The sequence below is a fragment of the Psittacula echo genome (assembly GCF_963264785.1).
Source record: "Psittacula echo genome assembly, chromosome: 3".
Classification (NCBI taxonomy): Eukaryota; Metazoa; Chordata; class Aves; order Psittaciformes; family Psittacidae; genus Psittacula; species Psittacula echo.
In genome coordinates this window covers 100,654,547-100,676,959 of record NC_137736.1, presented here as the reverse complement: position 1 = coordinate 100,676,959, position 22,413 = coordinate 100,654,547, and the positions used below count along the sequence as shown (strand labels likewise).

Genomic DNA, 22,413 nt, shown 5'->3' with positions numbered 1-22,413 from the left:
TACGCACCAAGTGCGAAGGGTGTAGGAAGCGGAGGCAGACCCAGTATTTTGTATGGTCAGAAGATGAGTTTTGTGTTTAAATTACACCAATTTGGGTAAACAAAACTTTAAATGCACATTCTACAAAAGCCATACTTTTCAGTTCCTTCATTTGTCATCAAAAAATACCGACACATACGTGGACATGCACACACGAGAGTATGACCTTTCAGTTTATTCTTTAAAATACAGTTTCCAGGTCACATGATTACTCTGTATTTCCATTACAAGAAATCGTCAATTTTGATGTAACGATTCTTTACTTCAAGGTTAAACACTTTCCCGAGTCTCAAATGTCTTTAAGATATTCCTTCTTTTCCTCAAAATACTTGTGAAACCACTCAATATGTTCAATCTTCTGTTTAACACTGAGGTGTGGGTTTTTCGAAAGCCCACAGATAACTAGTTCCATGAAGTGGCGAATAGGTCCTTGCTTGGGAAAGTCTTTGAGGTGTTTCTCCAGAAAGATATGTTCATGAAATTCAGCATCATCTTCCATCCCTAAGAGAAGAGACAAAAAAGGACGAAGTTATTATCATAACAGCAAATTTAACAAAGTTAAAAAGAATTACAGTTAGCAAATAATCTGAAATCACACAAAACATGTCAGCATTATCACAGTCCTGTCTAGCATATTACTCCCATTTTGTGCTCTCATTTATAACAGTATCTACCTCAACTCTCTGGCTGGTAGTCCTGCTGAAAGCTGATGCCAGGGCAGAAGCAGGGGGAATAATTAACAAAATAAATCAATCTTCTTGCTAAAACCCAGTTTGTTCAATATGTGAAGAGTTTGATTCATCATGGGTACCACCTTTTACGTCAGGGACACCTTCTTCATGAACGCTTTATGGAAATACTGACTGCCTAAATTCTGCAGAAGGTTAAAGAATACAAGCTAGTCTTGAACAAATGAGGCAACCTCATGAAGTATCTAATACTGAATAGCGAACACACTTCCATGTTCATTCCAAGTCATGGTTTTAACATCCTATTGTTATAAAAAGGGGCGCAGAAAGTTGTTTTTCTAACTCTGAACCTGTGAGTGTATGCTGAAGTAAAAATGTCATGTAGCTCACCAGCTGCTACTTTTAAGTTGCAACCAGAGCAAAATATGATGCATTCAACAGCATCAACAGGAACAAGAGATTATTGTAGATCTCTAAACAAGCACAGCTCAGATACTATGATAAATTTTTGTTCTCTGTCCTGTGGATTTCCCTTGCTGTTGTCCACACTATGATGCCAAAGACATGACAAAGACACAATTCGTGTTCTACAAATTCCTATGTAAATTGGCTGCTTTCACAGTTCCCAATTCTGAGACAAAAAAACTCAAAGTAAACTGGGATTTGTAACTGATTTTTCTTCAGTTAGAGGTACGTGAAAATTTCTATTTGACCCTAAATTTGTAAATGACATTTGCAGCTTTAAGTAAAAATCTATTATGAGATATATAATTTTCAGATTACAAGACTGGCAAATCTACACCACAGACATAAGTGTACAGGTTTTTTATAACTAACTAGGATATATTATTTGACAACATTAAATCAGGACTACTAAAACTGACGTAATTAAGCCATGCCAGTCCTAGCTTTTCTCCTGCATTAGAGCTTCAACAGTTTCAGAAGAAATGATGCACATAGAATCATAGAACAGTCAGGGTTGGAAAGGACCTTAAGATCATCTAGTTCCAAGCCCCCTGCCATGGGCAGGGACACCCCACACTAAACCATGCCACCCAAGGCCTCATCCAACCTGGCCTTGAACACCGCCAAGGATGGAGCATTCACAACCTCCCTGGGCAACCCATTCCAGTGCCTCACCACCCTCACAGTAAAGAATTTATCCCTTAGATCCAATCTAAACTTCCCCTGTTTAAGTTTGAACCCATTACCCCTTGTCCTGTCACTACAGTCCCTGATGAAGAGTCCATCCCCAGCATCCTTGTAGGCCCCCTTCAGATACTGGAAGGCTGCTATGAGGTCTCCACGCAACCTTCTCTTCTCCAGGGTGAACAGCCCCAACTTTCTCAGCCTATCTTCATATGGGAGGTGCTCCAGTCCCCTGATCATCCTCGTGGCCCTCTTCTGCACTTGTTCCAACAGTTCCATGGCTTTTTTATGTTGAGGACACCAGAACTGCACACAATACTCCAAGTGAGGTCTCACGAGAGCAGAGTAGAGGGGCAGGATCACCTCCTTCGACCTGCTGGTCACGCTCCTTTTGATGCAGCCCAGGATACGGTTGGCTTTCTGGGCTGCAAGTGCACACTGCCGGCTCATGTTCATTTTTTCATCACCCAACACCCCCAAGTCCTTCTCTGCAGGGCTGCTCTGAATCTCTGGGATGGAGAAGTCTCTCAGCTTGTATTCATTAAGTCTGCATTATTTCACCAGCTTTGCTGCCCTTCTCTGGACCTCCAGCAACTCAACATCTGTCTTCTAATGAGGGGTCCAGAACCTTGACAGGATTCAGGGTGCAGCCTCACCAGTGCTGAGCACATGGGGGAACGATCCTTTCATGATGCCACCCACACTGACTTTCCCTAGTGGAATCTCACTGTACCTGGATGCTACTGGTTGCTTTCACAAGCTAACATCTTTTCCAGATTTCCATACTTGTGCTGGTCACAGAAATCCAAGAGAACTAAACCAATGAACTCACTACTGCAACAACCTACATAATGCTGACAGTAAAATTTGGCCCTCTAGATGGTCTCCTTTCAGGATACAGAGTATCAGAAGAGATTATGTCTCATTAATGATTTCACCAATTTTTATCTCTAACCCAAAAGAAATTAAACCTTTATATGTAGGTCAGAAGGAAATACTACATTGTGTATTTTCATCTCCCATTTGTCAAACACACGATATATTCAAACACATGGTATATGGTTTGGGGATGAAGGGTTAAGTCCAAACATTTCTGTTAGACCACATATTTCATGCATTTCAATCCACACAAAAAAAATAAAGTGTGCATCACAAAAAATATACAACTCCCCAAAGCATCAGAGGCTGAAACCTCTGGTGGGAACTGATTAGATGAGATATGCTGGCATGATTTCCCCGACCTCCAGCAAGCCATAACTTCCACTGGCATGGGAAGAACCCTCTGTCCCTCAACCTCTCTTGCACTGTCCTCAGAAAACTAATTTAAAAAAACATGCATGGCGGGAGTCAAAAGTAAAAGGTTTTCTTCATCAACCTCAAAGCAAGAAGTCACCCATTCTCAATATCCTATTTCCAATCCCCCACATACTACAATGCAGAAAGTCTGGGGAATTTCTCTAGCTAAAACACTAACCCTTCCAAGACATGATCAACCTTGCCTTAAATATGGTATCTCAAATTCAGGTGTCCATCCTTGTAGGGAGTGTTGATGACATGCTATAAAGATAAAAGCTCCATCCCTGGCAGTGTTCAAGGCCAGGCTGGACAGAGTCTTGGGCAACATTGTCTAGTGTGAGTTGTCCCTGCGCATGGCAGGGGGGCTGGAACTAGATGATCTTAAAGTACTTGCCAACCCTAATCATTCTATGATTCATCCTATGATTCTATGGCAAGTCATGGAGCAGAACTAAAGCTACTAGAAGCAGAAGAGGCAAGCAGAATGGAGGAGAAGTGAGAACAATTTTATGCAAGCTATACCAATGGCTTGCTGATTTGGTAAAGATTAATCAGAGATCAGGGAGACAGAGCGAAAAAAGGCAGTTTTCTGCCTTTAACTGCATCAGGTAAGGAAAAGGTCATGCAGGCAGAAACAAACAACAGGGCAGTGGGGTGGTGGGGGAAGACTGCTACTGGCCACTGCAGCAAGCCAGTATGTCTAGCCACATCTCCAGATGCTCACACCAAGGCCAGAGAGGTTCTAAAAACTCTTGACCTTGCCCTGATATCTCAAAGCACAACACAGCACCTCAGTAAAGCATTCCAACAAGAACATCAGAGATGCTCTGGAGCCACGTATAACAGTTATAAGCGGTCTTCTTTCATCTAAAACTTTAAATGCTTTCATAATGCTAGAAGTTGAGTATACATGCTTCTTCAACAGAAAACTTATACATGTTTGTGGCATAAAAGAAAACCCAAACATTTGATGATAGAGAACAAGCTGAGATCATGTCCTCCTATTGAGGGAGAAGATCGGTACAAACTGCAAAATTAACAGCAAGAAGGGGCATCTCTCTTTTGCGAAGCCACTAAAATTATAGTACATTGATGTAATTGGAGTGAGGTTCTCAAGCTTTTGACACACCTGATCTGATTAACAGCCTGTGGCTGGCATTCTGATAAGCTGGAATTTACTGTCCTGGTATTTCAGCCTGAGAGGTGATAGATTTTAGAACATTCCACTGGAATTTTCCACGACTGGTCTTTGTAGACAAATCAATAAAGACTCTTGTTTAAATATATGTAAAGACTCTTTGTCCATTCGGCACCTCATCCCAGACAGCATGGTTCCGGCCACATTGCTGCAAGAGAAAAACCACTGGCCACCAAAGACACTTTGTCAACTTATGGCCCCAGACAGCAGGGTTCCAGCCACATTACAACAACAGAAAAACCATTAGCCACAATGGTTTTCAGCTTGCAAAACATGACTAGAGTATACTCAGACTGCCACATGATGGAACTGATCAATTCTGGGAGCAGTGATTAAATTCTATGAAGAAACTGCCAAAATAGGATGAGAAGAAACATTAAGAAACAATCAACCACATTATGCAATTTACAACTCAGTATAGGACAGATTTTCAAAGACTCCTAGCTTCAGATACCAACCTGTTTTGCTTTCAGTGAGTGGATCATTCTAAAGTAGTTCTGTGTGATGTCTTTAAAGTCTTTAAAAAAAAACCAAAACAAAACAACAAACAACACAGCCAAGCCCTCCCTGAAGTTATGAAGTCCCTTTTCCTAAGTGTGCACTTGCTCTGTGTAGTTGTTCTTCCTTCCTTAGCATTCACTCTCTCTCACTGGCTTAACTTCACACAGAGCTTTTTTTTTTTTTTTACTGGTACTAAAAATAAATACTGTGCACAAAGATGTCTAGTGAAGATAGATGCCCAGAGTGAATTAATATTGTGGCTACTTATTCTTATGAAACAGACAGAATAAAGGGAGCAAGTAACTGTTCAACACTCAGCCCGCACAGATACAGAACTGGCAGATAGCTGATTAGGATCCGGCTAGCCACTTGGTCTGAGAGCCACACCAAAGAACAGAATCAGCATTATAAAATACAGACAGCAGTTTTAAGATTCCCCATTCAGGTTTTTCAAAGAAGTTGCATAGTAAAAGGTATTATGTAATAGACTTGAATGGCCTTTTGGTGTTGAAAGCACCAGGACTGTTGGAGGGAGGGAACTTCTGTGGACTGGCTGCTGCCAAAAAGGGGAGATCAGCCAAACCACCTGGAGGACTTCACCTGCAGAGTGCCAGAATGAGTTCATCTGAAGCACCTCTGATTTGGGACAGTTGGAAAGTTGTGTTTGTTTACTCTCAAATGCATGACTCATAGCTGAAACGCTATGTTTAAGCAGTCAGAGGTCATAACATGCTCTAATTCTTAAAAAAAAAAAAAAAAAAAAAAAAGGATAAATATAGACAGACAATAGAAGTTAACAGTGCACATACCAGCCTCATTGTCAACTGGGTACTCCCACAGTAGTCCGTCTTTTGTCCACTGAATCATCTCCTCAAAACCATTTCGGGGAGGCTGTGCAGTTACTGCTGCAACCTCCTTCGCAAACTCCAGATCCCAGATAGTTGGTGAAGATACTATAAAAGAAATTTTATAAAGATCTGTCAGCAAGCTAAAGACTTCTCACTAGCTAAAACTAAGTTCTTTAACATTAACCTTCACAGAGATTAGTTCTTTCGGCTGTGAAAATTTTTCTACCTTAGATGCCAGCATCACCTTTCTCAAATGAGAATTCTCTGTTGATATGAAAGAACATTAAAGTCTCAGTTACCTGATGAAAATGTACTCTGAACTCCTAGGTGACAATTTCTTTTCAGACCTTTCACACAGAACAGGAATTTAGGTTTTCCATGATCTTTTTTTCTTTTAGTGTTTCACAACTTCTATGTATGACAAACTCTGAATTTGACAGCTGCACTCTGCTAAAGGAATCTTGCTTACTACAGGAGTTTTCAGGTACTTCACGACTATACTCTCCTTCAGGGAGACAACTCAATCTACTGATGACAATTCTTTCCCCAACACTTGTGAGCGTCCCAGTTTTTGTCTCCTGGGCTTGAGAAATCCCGAATTCCTATTCTCCTTTTCTCCCAGAGTCAGACAATCCCTTTAGGGATGCATCTCTCCTGATACCTTTTTTTTTTTTTAATCGAAGTATAGTCATATGGCAGCAGAGTTACTCTTCAGGAGTTCCTGTCCCTCCGCCCAGGAGAACTGGTCATGAGCCCAGACTGAATCGCATCACTGAAGTGAAGGGAACAAGCTGTTACCAGAGGACAGGGAGGAACCACTGCCAGTGACTTGGGCTGCGGTCTCATAAGCTGGCCTAAGTCGTGTTCCCCTTTGTCTTCTTGTCTCCCTCTGTTATCAATTCACACTAAGCTCCTTAGAACAGAGTTCTTGATATGAATTCAAATATTACAGTCCATTTGACGTGGATCAATGCCAATGAGCTATTATTTTACTACTTGTAAGTGCAAGTATTTGAAACTAAGATACAATTTCATCTTTGGCTTAGTGGCTTACAACTCAAATGAGTTAAAAAAACCTCCCCCCCTCCTTTATGGAAAAAACAAAATGAAAGGGCAAACAATATTTTTACATACTGAAAAGTGGTCTCATTTTTAAATCAGAAGATACTTCTGCAAATTATTTCTTACTTAGCAGTGAAATTGCCAGAACTATATTCCCTAGATGCCTACTTTGATTTGAGGGCTGGAGGCAAGAATAAAATACAGATAAGAGACAACATGAGAAACTGTATCAGAATGAAATTATTGTCTGCATCTTAAAGAATACCTTCTAATAATGCTGTACTAATAAATCTTTTATTAGAAGAGAGCAGAAAATATTTTTTCAAGCTTGCAGTAAAGGTGATAAACACTGTATTTTCACCTCTGTGAAACCAAAAATACTGACATTTTAAGTTAACAGTTACTGATATGTTAACAGTTACGAGTTTTTGTCAGGATGACAATTCACTTTCCAGTGAACATTCAGGTTTTCAAAATAAATATTCAACGTGTAACACAGAATTTGGTTTTCTGTTCTGTATAAACAATATTTTAACTCATTATCCCCACTACTATGAGCCAAAACAGAATCAAATGCATAAAGGTATCAAGTATCACACTGGTATTTCTTGAGATCAATGCCAAAAAAAATGTTGTCATTAGGCTCTCTTACACAATGTGTGCACATTCCAGTTTTGTGTTAAAAAAAAAGTGTATCTCAACTTTTTATCTAGGGTGACTACCATGTGCCAGTGAGTCTGCACTGTCTTATGCAAAAAAGAAAGGTTCAATTCTCCGAGCAGATTTGATTCAATTAAAACGCCAGTTACTCACACATCATATTTATCAAGACAGGTAAAAACAAACACTGCATCACTTATGTAAAATGAACCAATTTTAAGGAAATGGACAGTCTTAAAAACCAGCAAATTGAATTCCATTCTAATATGCAGCTTTCATAGTCCACCACAGAAGCGGCTGCATTCAGAAAGCTCACAGCTGCCTGAAAATATGCAAATAGCACTATGTGACATTTTAGTAAAGAAATTAAGAAACCAAATTAACTTCTCCCTGCAGTTTCAAGCGTGAAAAAAAAGGAGGAAACTACTCAGCTAGAATCTGGCAAAAGCCAACAGTCCTACTCTTGAAACGGAAATAAATATGTATCATTTTCTGAGATAGCAGAGAGGAGTACTACTTCTTCTGCAGCTGCCGGCTTTATATATAGTTCTAAGTCACTAAACTGGAATACAGGTTTGGGTGGAGGTTTTTTTCCCCTAAATGGCCTTGGAATAGCTTAGGGAAAGGAGTGTATTAAAGACAAGTGCTAATAATGCACATTTTCATTGTTCAGAAAGAAAAGTGAGAGCAGGAATTCTTTAGATGACTTGATACATCCACACCCTCTTAGCCAAAACCCCAACTATAGTAAAGCTATATCTACATGTGTGAAAGCTATCCCCCTCATATGGCATCATGGATGCTCCTGCAGAGCTGTGCCATTCAGTGAAGATGAAGGTGGGTCATACCTGTTTTGCTGTTAGTTTTCTAATCTTACATGAGTTTTGGCATGTGTATTTGGTGCACAAGGAATTAGTAGTGGTCCATGGCCTATTGTCTGGCTGGAGATCAGCAACAAATGGTGTCCCTCAGGGGCCTGTACTGGAACCAGTACTGTTTAATATGTTCGTCAATGACACAGACAGTGGGATCAAGTGCATCATCAGCAAATCTGCAGATGACAGCAAGATGAGTGGTGCATTTGACATGCCTGAGGGAAGGGATGCCATCCAGAGGGACCTGGACAAGCTCAACAAGTGGGCCTATGTGAACCTCATGAGATTCAACAAGGCCAAGTGCAAGGTCCCTCACACCTGGGTCAGGGCAACCCCTGGTATCAATACAGACCGGGGGATGAAGGGATTGCTAGCAGCCCTGCAGAAAAGGACCTGGGGGTGCTGGTGGTGTAAAACTGGACATGAACTGGCAATGTGCATTCACAGCCCAGAAAGCCAACTGGCTCAACAAAAAGAAGTGTGGCCAGCAGGTTGAGGGAGGTGATTTTGCCCCTCTGCTCTGGTGAGACCCCACCTGGAGTGCTGCATTTAACTCTGTAGTCCTCAGCACAGGAAAGACATGGACCTGTTGAAGCAGATCCAGAGGAGGGCCACAAAAATGGCCAGAGGGCTGGAGGACCTGACCTACAAGGAAAAGACTGAGAGCTGGGGTTGTTCAGCATGGAGAAAAGAAGGCTCTAGAGAGACATTATTAAGGCCTTTCAATACTTAAAAGGGATCTGTAAGATAGATGAGGACAAATTTCTTAGTAGGGCCCATTTTGACAGTCAAGGGGTAATGGTTTTAAACTAAATGAGGGTAGATTGAGAGTAGATATAAGGATGGATTTTTGCCCATGCCCAATGAGGGTGGCAAAACACCAGAACAGGTTGCCCAGAGAGGTGGTAGATGCCCCATCCCTGGAAACATTTAAGGTTGGATGGGGCTCTGAACAACCTGATCTAGTTGAAGATTCAGTAACAGAATATCCTGATTAGTACAGAAAACATTTATCGATTATACTGCATGTAAGTTTTGCTTAGCAAAACTCAGTGTTACATTATTCATTTTTTTTATGGTCTGAAAGCAGGAAACTCACAGGTCGTAAGTCTTTTTCATAACAGTGAATCTCTTGATATTTTAAAAATGCAGAACATGGCTTCACTGCATTTTTCATTACTGAATTTCCACTAACCTGTTTTCAGTGCGCTCTGTGTTTCTGTAGAAGCCTTAGTGAATATATTAAGCCTCTTTCCTACTTTGAGACTTCTATAAACAAAAAAGAAAACCGATATTTAGTATTTCACAACACTTCACAACACTGCCAGATAACAAATTTAAAAGCACAAAATATTCTCATGAACTAGCAGATGTCTGGAGAGAATAAAAAAAAAAAAATAGAGATAGTGACTCTCACTAAATCCTCAGGCTTTTAACCAGAGAAAGTGTTTATGACTTTTGTTATTTGTCTGTAACAGAGCTTCCCAAAACATTTCTGTGTAAAAGAATGAGCAGAAATCAAAACACTATATCTGCAGTCATTTTTTACTGAAATATTGAGGAATCTGAACAAATCTAAACAGTATCAAACCCAGAACTCAAGCAATTTTACAAAGTTGCAACTAAAAAGTGAATCTGGTGATTTGGGTTTTTTCCCTGTAAAAAATATTGCACAATTCAGGAAGAGAAAAGGCAACAGCTAAATCAAACAGTTCCCAAATTATGGCATAAATAGCCTTTCTGGAAGATTACATAGCCACCTTCTCTGCCACATGGCAAACTTTCAAAGTATATCTGTATGGTACATTTTAAACAGCATTACCCTGATGCTCTCTCTTCTGAATATAAAAATACTAAACTCTGACGACCTATTTTTAATCATATTTATTTTTAGCATAAGCCTATGCTAGAAATGTTTTTACAAATCCAAGAGTTCAACAAGTAATCAGGGTTTTTTTTATATACACAGTAACAAAGAAAAACCAATGCCTTTACTGTAGAACACTCTGAACTTTAGAACAAATGATTTTTTTAATCACAGAATCTTCCAGGTTTCTGTTGAATAGTTCCTACTTCATGCCATTATATATTCACAGTTACTCTGGCACTACTTGCCCTTCCTGACCTTAAAATTTCACATCTCTGGATTTACCGTAGATTTCTGCAAACCTGTGTTTGTTATATCCTGATGTAACTACCCCACGTCTATTTCAGCACAGAACAATCTAATTATAGAGCCATAAAAGAATGCTGATTTAGGATTATATTTTCCTATCTGTGTGTAACTCCCAAAATCATTGGCCAAAGATACAAGCAGGACTTGGAAGAACATTTATTTTGAAGTGACTAATTCAAATTATTATATATTTTCCAGTATCTGAAGGGGGCCTACAAGGATGCTGGAGAGGGACTCTTCAATAGAGACTGTAGTGACAGGACAAGGGGTAACGGGTTCAAACTTAAACAGGGGAAGTTTAGATTGGATATAAGGAAGAAGTTTTTTACTGTAAGGGTGGTGAGGCATTGGAATGGGTTGCCTAAGGAAGTTGTGAATGCTCTATCCCTGGCAGTGCTCAAGGCCAGGCTGGACATAGCCTTGGGTGACATGGTTTAGTGTAGGGTGTCCCTGCCCATGGCAGGGGAGTTGGAACTAGATGATCTTAAGGTCCTTTCCAACCCTAACTGTTCTATGAATCTATGATTATAAAGCAACATCACTCATTTCATTGAAATCTACTGACTCTACTTAAACTTAGATATTCTTCCTGACCCATTATTTTCATATTATCAACAGGTAAGTATACCCATTAGATTATCAGGGATGCAGGAGGAAACTCAAGACTGAAGACAATTTGCTCATTATAAAACTATTTTAAGGTACTGTTCCTGAAGTTATATACCCAGTACAGTTTCATCACACAAAGAGAATGAGACAGCTTCTCAGATATCATAAATTTAATAAATGTTCTCAAACATAAGTGAAATTCAATTTACTTTGCAGTATGTCAAAAAGTGTGGCAAAGATATAAAATAATACACACTGTACAAGCATGTAACAGCTCAGGTTTTCATGTTTATACTTTTAGACCATGTTATTTCTATCTTTTCAAACTTTCAAAAACTTTCAATCCAACACTTTAAAGTATTTCTCATAATCAGTCAAGAATCATAGTGTAGTAACAAAATTACTTTCATGTGACTTATCAGCTCTGTCTGATAATTATCCCAGATTAAAAACATCTATAGAGATATTCAGCAGTGGATAATGAAATCAGTTCCCTTGCTCCTGAAACCAACAGCTTATAACTGAACGAAAACTTCAGGACCAAAGTATCTAAAATAAAGAGGGCTTGGACAAGAATCTTGTTACACTTCTTCCCTTCAACTTCCATTACAAGAAGCCCCTCTTGCACTTCCCATAAGCTTTGCATCAGAAAAGAAAACACTGCTTGCTGGCCTTATAGCATTGAAAAGGCCCAAGGGATGCTTCCCTAACACACCTTATCAGTTTGGCAGTTCCAGAACACGGAAGTTACTCAGAAACATTTCAAGCAAGCAGGTTACATTCTTCTAATGACTGCCTGTAAGCCACTTCTTTGAGGTTTTTGCATGATCTACATGGCTCAATGCATACATTCCAATTTGTTCTTTATAGGAAGTCACAATTCATTACCTATGATACACTGAAATAGATGTCTCATAAAAATACCTTCTAGAGTCAGAAGACTGAGGTGAAAATCTTCCAGGCTTCATTCTTTGACCATCCTCATCAAAGTCCAAGGAAATGCGACTAGATATTCTCACACCTCTCTGAGCTGGTGACTGCCTTTTAACTGCCATTTCTGAAATAACGTTGCTGAAATTAAAAACATGAATGTAAAAACTCAACATATCAACAAAGCAAGGAAGTTTGCCACATGTATTATCAGAAACTCTATTCTCAATTGGCTTCATAAGCCTCTGTAAGACAGAATTTTACATTCCTCACAAAATACACCCATTTTTAAGTCAAACATTCAAGTCTTACTTTTTAAACAACCTCAGTTGTTACATTCTATACACATTAAATGAAAAGTACTATTTTAGCCTACTAGATCTACAGTGAAAGCTTTCTTTGAAATCATTTTCTTTCCAACTAATAGAAAAAATTAATATATCTGCCAGTATTTACAGAGTGTACTATGTATGTTTTGCTTAAGTAACTGAGGATACAAGAAATATGCTGAACTAGGGAGGTAAAAATCCACCAGGTTTTTTTGACACGAACCAACACTGCCTAGGGACAGAGCTGTGCTGCTGCAGGCCGAAAGGAAGCTTGCCTTCACACATCAGCTGACATGGGTCAATCATGCCACCCTACTTAGTAGGTCACCTTTCCTGATCCACTGCAATCTGCTGCATTGCGTAATCATATTAGAGCATTAACAGACCACATCTTCCTGTGTAATTCTGTACTCAAAATCATATGTGAAGAGCAAATGCTCTGATCTCAGCAAGCGTTCCATGCAGCTCATTCTGACAACAAAGGGCAAAGCACACCACCTTTCTGCCTCCACCACCTAATCACCTTAACTAGTAAGTCTGTTGGTTAGTAAAGACCAAGCTGGTAATTCTTCCTCACAGCTATCCTCTCTGCCAACCACTTCCAGTAACATGCAGTCATGCAAAATTGCAGTGCTCAAGATAGAAGACAGAAATACAGTCTTAAAAAAATCAAAAACAAGCCAAATCAAAAATACCGAATATCCATTTTATGAAAATCTGAATGAAATCCAAACTATGGTTTTGGCAGTTTAAGTCAAAAGAGATTTCACTGACAAGAAATACTTCTGGAAAACTGTAAAAGCTAATTGCCACAGCAACACAGTAGGATTTCTCCTTGCTCTTAGATGTGGTTTCCAACGGCAGAACAAGAACAGCATAGCTCTTCAAGCACCTACTCTGAAAGGAAGGCATCTGAAAATAAGTTTAAAATATTTTCATTTTAATCTTGAAGACAAAACAATTACAGATCTGTTGTGTATCTCACACTAGAAATCACTCTATTAAGTGCCTACTGGCATTAGTGAGCTGGTGTTGGGCCAGAGACTTGACACACTTCTGAGGGTCAAGGGGACATAATTACTAAGGTCAGCCACATGCAGCACAGCCCAAATGCTTGACTCAGCTGTGACCTGAAAGGCTGGAGTGTTCCCATGCTTCAGGGGGATCAGACTTGCTCATAGCTCTCCTCACAGCTGATCTTGATTTATTTGTGGTTTTGCAGAGTAGGTCTGGACAGGCTATGCTACCAAGCTATCAGAATATGCAGTCAATGGCATCATATTTCTCACTGGAAAGTTCTAATGTTACCCCATTATGAGTATATGAACATTACTGGCACCAACAATCATTACTCCATCGTTTAAACTGCCCCTGTATTAACTAAAACTACAAAGGTGTTTTTAATGCCTTTTGTAATGAAAACATCAGATTATCAAGTTATACTCCAACCCCAGTGTACCTTCAGTTGTTAGGTATTACATGATATTACCTCATGTTCCAGCATAACGTCAAAAACCTAAGTTCATAGATACTTCTGCCTTCCAGACATGGGAAGGGGTAGAGCTTTTGTAACAACCACACATTCTCTCTCCTTCCTGATTACCAACCAATAATTACAATACTAAAAATGGAGACCCAATAAGCTTTGGATATACTTTAGCCTAAGCTCCGAATTAGTTTTCTTCTTCACCCAAAACGGGAGCCAAAATTTCAACTTGTAGTGCTGCAGATTTTATTTTGGTATGGTGCTGTTGTAATTTCCACTGAGTGAAACTTCATCCCACACTCAGGAAAATGAATTCCTGTATTGTTAATATTTTCCCTTCCTAGCGAACACGCTGTCCTGACGCTGCCTACAAAACAAGGCATGAGACAACTGCATACAACAGTGACCTCTGGAGGTCATGCCACAATCCCAGGAAGAAAAAAATAGTACAAACTAAAATATCTGAACAATATATGATTTATCATGAATCATAAATCAAAATAGCAGTATCCCAATCTTTTGCAGCTGAGCATTATACAGCTCTACTGCTTGTGAAGGTGTCTCATTTTTAAATAGTTTTAAGTAATGGAGGAATACATATTGGGTTTTGAAGTGTGTCAGTATATTGAATGCAAAACCTTAACTGGAAAAAAATGAAAAGTTAAATTATCCATGTTCTCTTGTCAAATAAAATTCAACACAAAACAATCATGTATGAATAAAACTGCTTTCTAATGCATTAAAAGCATTTTAGTGCCTTGTGAGACTGAGGTATTCTGGAGCATAAAGTCATGTCCATAAAGTCTGAGAGCTGCTGGGCTTTTTAAAATCAACATTTTTAAACATTAAGCAGGAAGCTGAAAGTACCACATTTATCTCAGAAAGGTTACTATTGACCAAGTTTTCAGTCATGACAGTCACCAGGAGTCACTGGTGTTTTTTGAAAACTCATTTACTGGTAAGAATTTCAAACTGCTATCTAACTATTAAGGAAGAAAATGAAACTTCTGAGCATACAGTGGGGGAAAAAGAGAGAGAAAAGAAAAAAGAATCTACATTCCCAGGGGGAAACAAGCTCATGCACAAAGCTGTCCCACAGAGTAGAACTTGCCAACTAAAAGCACAGCAAGCCAACCATGGCATTCCTAGCCAACCAAAAAGGCTGGTTTTGGTTGAGTAAAATGCATTTTTCTAACCATTTTTCTAATCATAGTGACTCATCCACAAGCATGTTATAAAATGTTGTAATAGCACATCTTAATCCATCAATCAACTATATAGAGACACTATACAGCTGCAGGGACTTCAGTTTTTAAATTTCTGTAGATTTTAAACACTCTTTCAAGAGAAAAAAGTCTTTTTGCTAACATTATAACTTCCTTAGGGACCTTCCTTCTTTCACAGCAACCACGGCTGGGTAAATGCTTCAGGGTGGCAAGGACAGCGAGTCCTTGATGCCAGTAGGCAGATGAACCACTTTTAGATAAGAATATACTTCAACAAATAGATGCAGAAGCATATGAGGTTAGCCACTGCACACAGCAGCTCAGTTGTATCAGTACAGTCCTCCAACATCTTATCAGGTAATGAAGTAGGTTCTAATAATGCTTAAGCTGGCCACCAACAGCCAGTGCAGCTATTAAGACATTTTTGTATTCTGCTCTTCTGAAAACCTCAGTGACAGAGATGGCACAACCTCACTAGTAACTAATACTTAACGAACATCTGCTTTGTGTAAAATAGTCCCTTATTTATACTTTCTACATTAGGAAGGGTCTCTTAATTTTTCTGCAATGTTGCACCAAAAAAAAAAAAAGTAGAAACACGTACATTTTACATATAGCAGCCAGACCTCTAACTTTAAAACTACTAATTCTGGCTCCAAAAACCTATGGAGAGATAAGGTTCTGTCAAGAAGATCTTCTATATTCAGGGTTAAAGGACATTATGAAACAGTGCACACACAGTGTGTGTCCTTTAGAAATGCTTGCATGTACTACCTAAATCCATACTTCCTCCTCAAATAGCACAGACTTCCCAGGTTTGGAGACACTTTCATTCTGCTCTCCACTACCACCATTAGCACTTGGTAGGGAATCATGAACACAGGCTAAAAGGTAAAATTGCACAGTTTCTCCCTTTTCACTTCACAGACTCTGAAGAACATGCATTTTGTTCAACAAAGTTATTCACTGAGCATCATATATTCCAGTCTCTTTGCAACCATCTAACACAAGCTGTCTGCAATCATTTGTCACACTTTCTTAGTTTTCACTCACTTAAAAGGCAAACATCAGCCACAAACATCAACAGCTTGTTAGCTGTTCCGTGTGCAGTACCTTGATAAACATACAAAGATCTTTTACTGATCCCTAGAGCAACCTGTAAATAATAATACATGGTCAAACTTAACTCCTGGTTTAGGACAAATTCATTTTCACAGAATAAACTAAAACTAGATAAGCAGCTTGCAGTTCAGACTGCAAACCACCATAAATAAAGGTTTCACATTCCTATGTAGCTGAGATCCAGTATTCTCTTTAGTTCAGCATTTCACCTGGATTTAATGATTTATATTCTGAGTGGTTATCTGAATCCTAGCTGGGGGAAAAAAGAAAGATATAACGAAAATCCTCTCTTTAGCCATCATCCAAAAGAGCAGTATGCCCAACTGTTTCTGTTTCCAAACAAATGTTTCTCATCTGTTTGAAAGCCACACTGGAAATGAGTTAAGCCAAGAGATGAGTTTCTTGGGTTGACTGGAAAGTTTTGAAAGGAAGGGTGGGGCTATAAACAGAGCTGCTCTCATTCTGTTCTGCAGAGCTGTCATGAAAGTTCACCAGTCCAGACAGAATGTCTGAAACGTCTACAAATCCATCCATTGTGTGAGAATTTCAGAAGCTTGGAATAAAAAAAATAATGTTATTTTGCTATCCTGTCCAAGAAAGGAATAATTCTGGGCAGGAAAACAATTCCATTTCTGCAAAACCATTTTAGAATAATGATGACAAAATTTAGGGAGTCTGGTATAACCAGACCAATGATCATTAATTCCAAGGATAGCCTCTGCAAATATATCTTTTAGCACCATATTTCCAAGACAGAACCCAGTCACCTTCAAAATGATAGTGCAAAATCAGAATGTCAAACATTATTGAGAATAAATTTCAACATACAGACCGTAAGTTAACAATTCCCCCCTTTTTCTGTTTATCTGTGGTTTCTTCGTGTCGTCTTAGTTGTGCAAGTAGTTCTGATTCTATCTGCTTCTTGTCGAGTGGTAGGGAAGATGCAACTGCAGAAGCGGCTTCAACCAGTTCTGGATTTAAAGGCCTGCCTCTGTAAGAGACACAACAGATACGGAAATACAAAAAAAAAACCAACCTGAAAGCCTTAATATATTTAAATTGACATTTCTGTACTTTTATGTCTTAAAAACTCAGAAGTTACACTTGCACGTTATCCCAAATGGGAGTGGCCAGGGGGGCGTCCAGGTTTACCCCATACTGTCCTAACCATCAACTGCCAAATGGCACCAACAAGGCCTTGTTCTCACAGCTGGGAAAATGGCAGCCTTACACCACTGCACAGCTCCTTGGATGCGAAGCTTGGAGACCACAGATGTTATTGCTACCTTTCAAGAGCCTCACCCAAGAAAAAGGTTGCTTTTGGTAGAAAGCACACACCATCTTTTGTCCAGATTCTCCCCTGTGATTTAATGCAATCTACATCTGTATACCACATTCCCTCACAAGATTATTGTCCATGCTTGGAAATGGCATTTGATGCTTTATTTTGGTTTAGATAATGAAAAAAACAATTTGGGGAAAAAAAAAATAAAAGAAGAAGAAGATAAAACAGGCTGAGAGAAGTTTGTTATACTTTACCGCTGGATCCCTTCTCTAGTTCTCTGAAACACAGCACCTTCGCTGTCTGGGCTTTCCAGCTTGCTTATGGCTTGCTTTTTCATCTCTTGTGCTTTTAACTGCTGGAGTTTCCTCCTGTAGCTCACTTCTACCTTCATGTTACCAATAATGTCTAACAGCTTCTTCTTTGGTGCTTCTGCCGCATCCTCCTTTTTCTTTGACGCCACTTCAGTGGTGCTGTCTTTGGAAGGGGTAGATTTATCTTCCTCTGTAGAAAGCACACTGCTTGTGCTGAAGAGTTTCTGTATTTTGCTAGATGATATACAAAATTTAAATAAACAAATAAATTAAAGTCAGAGGTTACAAATAAGGTCTGAGGCTGAATTTTGTAAGTTTACAAAACCCCCATCAGTTACAACTGCTTAGGCCTGAGTGCAAACTGAGTATGTTAAGTACATGTCAAACATGTACCTTTTAACTTCTGAGAAGGACTAAGACACTATTTAAAATTCTTACTATTTATGGTTTCTTCATCACAAAAATCAAGTAAATTTTATTTCCTCCACAAATAAACTGTGTTTAATCTATGAACTTACAACTTTTAAAGTATTTCTGCATTAGGTAGCAGTCTGAGTTTGAATCTACTGGTACCTCATATTTAGATTCATGAGCACTACAGAATACTGACTGAAACTCTTAAAATGAGACAACAAAGAGATCACTCTCAGCCACCTGGAAAAAGACTGTACACAGATTTAGCTTCACATCATTTCATACTTGTGGCACTAGTATGGATCATATCCCCCTATCCTATGCTCTGCAATATAACAGCCAGGCATTTGTGCAGACATATGGGGAAATCAATCCTGCTGCAAGATAACCCAGTAACTAACAAAAAAAGCTATTTCAGTTATTTTTCCCTCTGGAACAGCTATTTTACCTAGTTTACCAAATCACTGTAAAGAAGCTAAAACTGACATGGGGCAGGTGAGGATGTGAAGCCAGGGACAGCAGGGAGCTGCTTGGGATGCTGCTGCAACACAGACACAACTGCATTCCCTGGAAAAAACTACCATAAAAGTCAAATAACTGTTCTCTTTAACATTCTAAAATTAAATTTTTAAATTCTTAAATTTGCAACTACTTCATTTGTTGTTTAAAAATCACCATCAAGTTACTAAAATAAAGAAAAAAATTACAATTATTTGATTCAAAATTAAGCACTTCAATAGATCTGAAGGAATTTTTACACACCTCTCCCCCTCACACAATAAATAATAATTATTATTATTTTATTCTAAAATATAAATATTTATAATCTCCTAAAAACAGTAATCTGCTGTTCTCAGCAGGCACCATGCTATTACTTCAGTCGCTCTGCACTTAATAAATTGTCAGCATTAAATCCTAAATTTCGATGTTGAGAACCGACAACTTCAGAATCACATTCCTGTTGGTAGGAGTCCCGCTGTTTCACAGTGAGCTGCTCTCCACAGATCTTTTTCAAACACATGGTTTTTATTAATTCAGTCTGCATCCTCCTTAAAGCTATTTATCCAAGTAAGACTGCAAGCCTTAAACATTTAAAGCCAGTAGTACACTGCAGCTTCTGTTATTGTATTCCACCTACCATCGGCTTTGTCTTATGCTCAGAAGCCTCACTTAAGAAAGCAAACACAACTGCAAAAGAAACCAAGCTCTTTCACAGAATCATAGAATAGTTAGGGTTGGAAAGGACCTTAAGATCATCTAGTTCCAACCCCCCTGCCATAGGCAGGGACACCCCACACTAAACCATGCCACTCAAGGCCTCATCCAACCTGGAGGCTATCACAGTATTGGAGCTTGTTCAAAAATATTGAGGAGCTTTGAAATAAAAAAAAAAAAATAAATAAAAAAGTATAACAAAAGCAGTTAAAATCTTTAAAAAAAAAAAAAAAAAAAAAAAACAACTTCCAAATACTGCTTTTAGCCAGTGCTTTGGGGACATACCTCTGCCAACTGGCAGTACCACTCTGCTGATACACACTGTGTAAAATTATGCTCAGGTCACAGAGAATCACAGACTGGTTTGGGTTGGAAGGGACCTTAAAGATCACTTAGTTTCAACCCCCTGCCATGGGCAGGGACACCTTCCACTAGACCAGGTTGCTCAAAGCTACATCCAACCCACCCCTGAACACTTCCAGGGATGAGGCAGCCACAACTTCTGCCAACCACCGTAACAGTAAAGAGTTTCCTAACATCTAATATAAATCTGCTTTCTTTCAGGGTAGAAACTCAAACCAAACCACTCTCCTCTTCCTGGCTTCACTCTCCCATGACTTCTGCCCACCGGTGTCGGTAGCGCATTGCCCCCACAAGACACACGGACTGGGGCCCGCCCTGCTTCCTGCCCGAGCGGGTTTAACCCCCGCGGCACCCGGGACCAGCGCAGCTGAAGGCGGCACCGAGAACACCGGGCGGGCCCCCCGCACCTCATCCGCCCGGTCCAGGCACAGAGTCACGGCACTAAGCCGCTGAAACACGAGGCCTGCAACGCGGAGACCAACGGAGTCAACCTGCCCTCGGGGCATAGGCCGCGGCGGCCCTGGCCCCACCTGCGGCGAACCGGACCGGCTTTCCCCGGGGAGCCGAGCACATCTATCCCTCCAAAGGCAGCAGCCCTGCCGCGGACACGGCCCAGTCACAGCAAAGCCGCCCCACCACCACCACCACCGCCGAGGAAGGGTTGTGGGGAGGCGACGGTACCTGCAAGGGCTCCGTTGTTGCCGCGCTACCCCCACCACCTCCCGGCCGGCCAGGACCCGCACCGCGACCCCGCAAGAACCCCCGGCCGCACCACCCCAGCCACGGACACGGCTCCACATTGTGCCCGCAGCGCGGCCACCGCGGCGGTCCGTCCCCACACGTGGTCCCCCCGGCGCCGCCGGCTGGGAAAGGGAGCTGAGCTGAGCGTTCCGCGCATCAGCGTTCCGCCCGGCCCGGCGCTGCCGGTCGTTTGCCAAAACCATCCCGGTCGCTCGGTGGCAGGAGTCGCAGCCGCATAGAGCAAGTCTCGCTTGTGAAGCATGTAATGGTTGGAGACACCGAAGAGCTTCGGGGAAGCTGCAAGAGCAGATACATGCAATGGTTTCTGCTACAAAGCCCCTACCTTTAACGATTATTTTGAGGAAATAAAACGAGAAAGAGTCGTGTCTGTTAAGTTCAGGTGTCTCATCAGATGGTTCCCGTTATTTCCATCGTTGAATACTCATTAAATTGGATCCACATTAGGGACACCAGTCCTGCCCCAGCAGGGGAGTGGCCGACACATGCCGATTTTGTGGGATTTAAGTATGTAGATCTAAGTTCACAAAAGAGTTCTTTTTTAGACTCTTGTCAGCAGTACCGATGAGGACAAATGAGACAGCAGCATCCAGAACTGTGCTGCCATCATATCTCAAGAGCGAAGTTACCTCTCCAAAGGACAGAGGATTTTTTTATGTCAGAGCATAAGCTGCTTTAAGAAATTCAAAAGTTGATTCCTTTACAGCCAGCTAATTCAAGTGTCTCTCACCTATCTCTAAAGCTTGTGGTACTAAAAACATTAAATGTAAACCACCAGGTTTCAGCCTGTACAGCGCTTTTGATTCGTGGCTGGTTCCACAGTGGTGTTTTGGCACCCAGCTCCTGTTCACTGCCTCACTTCTTGCTGTTTTCAGAAGGAGGTCAAGTGCCCAAGTGACCTGACCTCCTTCCGGCTCTGAAGGTCAGAAGACCCTCTCTGCATCCAGCACAGCTGCCATGCTTTTCCTCTTGTGCTTTCTTTCCAGCTGTGTGGCAGATGTAAACCCATAGCTCAGAGGTATATGTAAGGAAGCACAAGCCAGCAAGGGAAAGGGAAAAGAAGACAACCTTCTTTTTTTCTGAACAAAATCTGTCCACATCTAAAGAATAACTGGGCTTATAAATACCAAAGAGATGAAATCTGGTGGTTTTCCAGCCTCCGCTCCAGGATATGCCCATGATGGTTGTGGGGTGTCCAGCCCATGGACAGAAACATACAGTGGATATGTCTTAGAATCATAGAATCATAGAATAGTCAGGGTTGGAAAGGACCTTGAGATCATCTAGTTCCAACCCCCCTGCCATGGGCAGGGACACCCCACACTAAACCATGCCACCCAAGGCCTCATCCAACCTGGCCTTGAACACCACCAAGGATGGAGCATTCACAACCTCCCTGGGCAACCCATTCCAGTGCCTCACCACCCTCACAGTAAAGAATTTCTTCCTTAGATCCAATCTAAACTTCCCCTGTTTAAGTTTGAACCCGTTACCCCTTGTCCTGTCACTACAGTCGCTGACGAATAGTCCATCCCAAGCATCCTTGTAGGCCCCCTTCAGATACTGGAAGGCTTCTCTGAGGTCTCCACGCATCCTTCTCTTCTCCAGGCTGAACAGCCCCAACTTTCTCAGCCTCTCTCCATACGGGAGGTGCTCCACTCCCCTGATCATCCTCGTGGCCCTCTTCTGGACTTGTTCCAACAGTTCCATGGCCTTTTTATGTTGAGGACACCAGAACTGCACACAATACTCCAAGTGAGGTCTCACGAGAGCAGAGTAGAGGGGCAGGATCACCTCCTTTGACCTGCTGGTCACGCTCCTCTTGATGCAGCCCAGGATACGGTTGGCTTTCTGGGCTGCGAGCGCACACT

At 40.8% G+C, this 22,413-nt stretch overlaps 1 protein-coding gene across 1 annotated transcript; it reads right to left on the bottom strand.

The window, feature by feature from the left end:
* Window positions 1–328: 328 nt before the first annotated feature.
* On the bottom strand, window positions 329–20,583 carry MRPS31 (mitochondrial ribosomal protein S31; the record flags this gene model as incomplete). The annotated part of the gene is made up of 7 exons (XM_080613449.1): window positions 329–540; window positions 5,682–5,825; window positions 9,513–9,586; window positions 12,027–12,173; window positions 17,028–17,186; window positions 17,735–18,025; window positions 20,465–20,583. The coding sequence occupies 7 exons, from the start codon at window positions 20,581–20,583 to the stop codon at window positions 329–331; spliced, it is 1,146 nt and encodes a 381-aa protein (XP_080469575.1).
* Window positions 20,584–22,413: the final 1,830 nt, after the last annotated feature.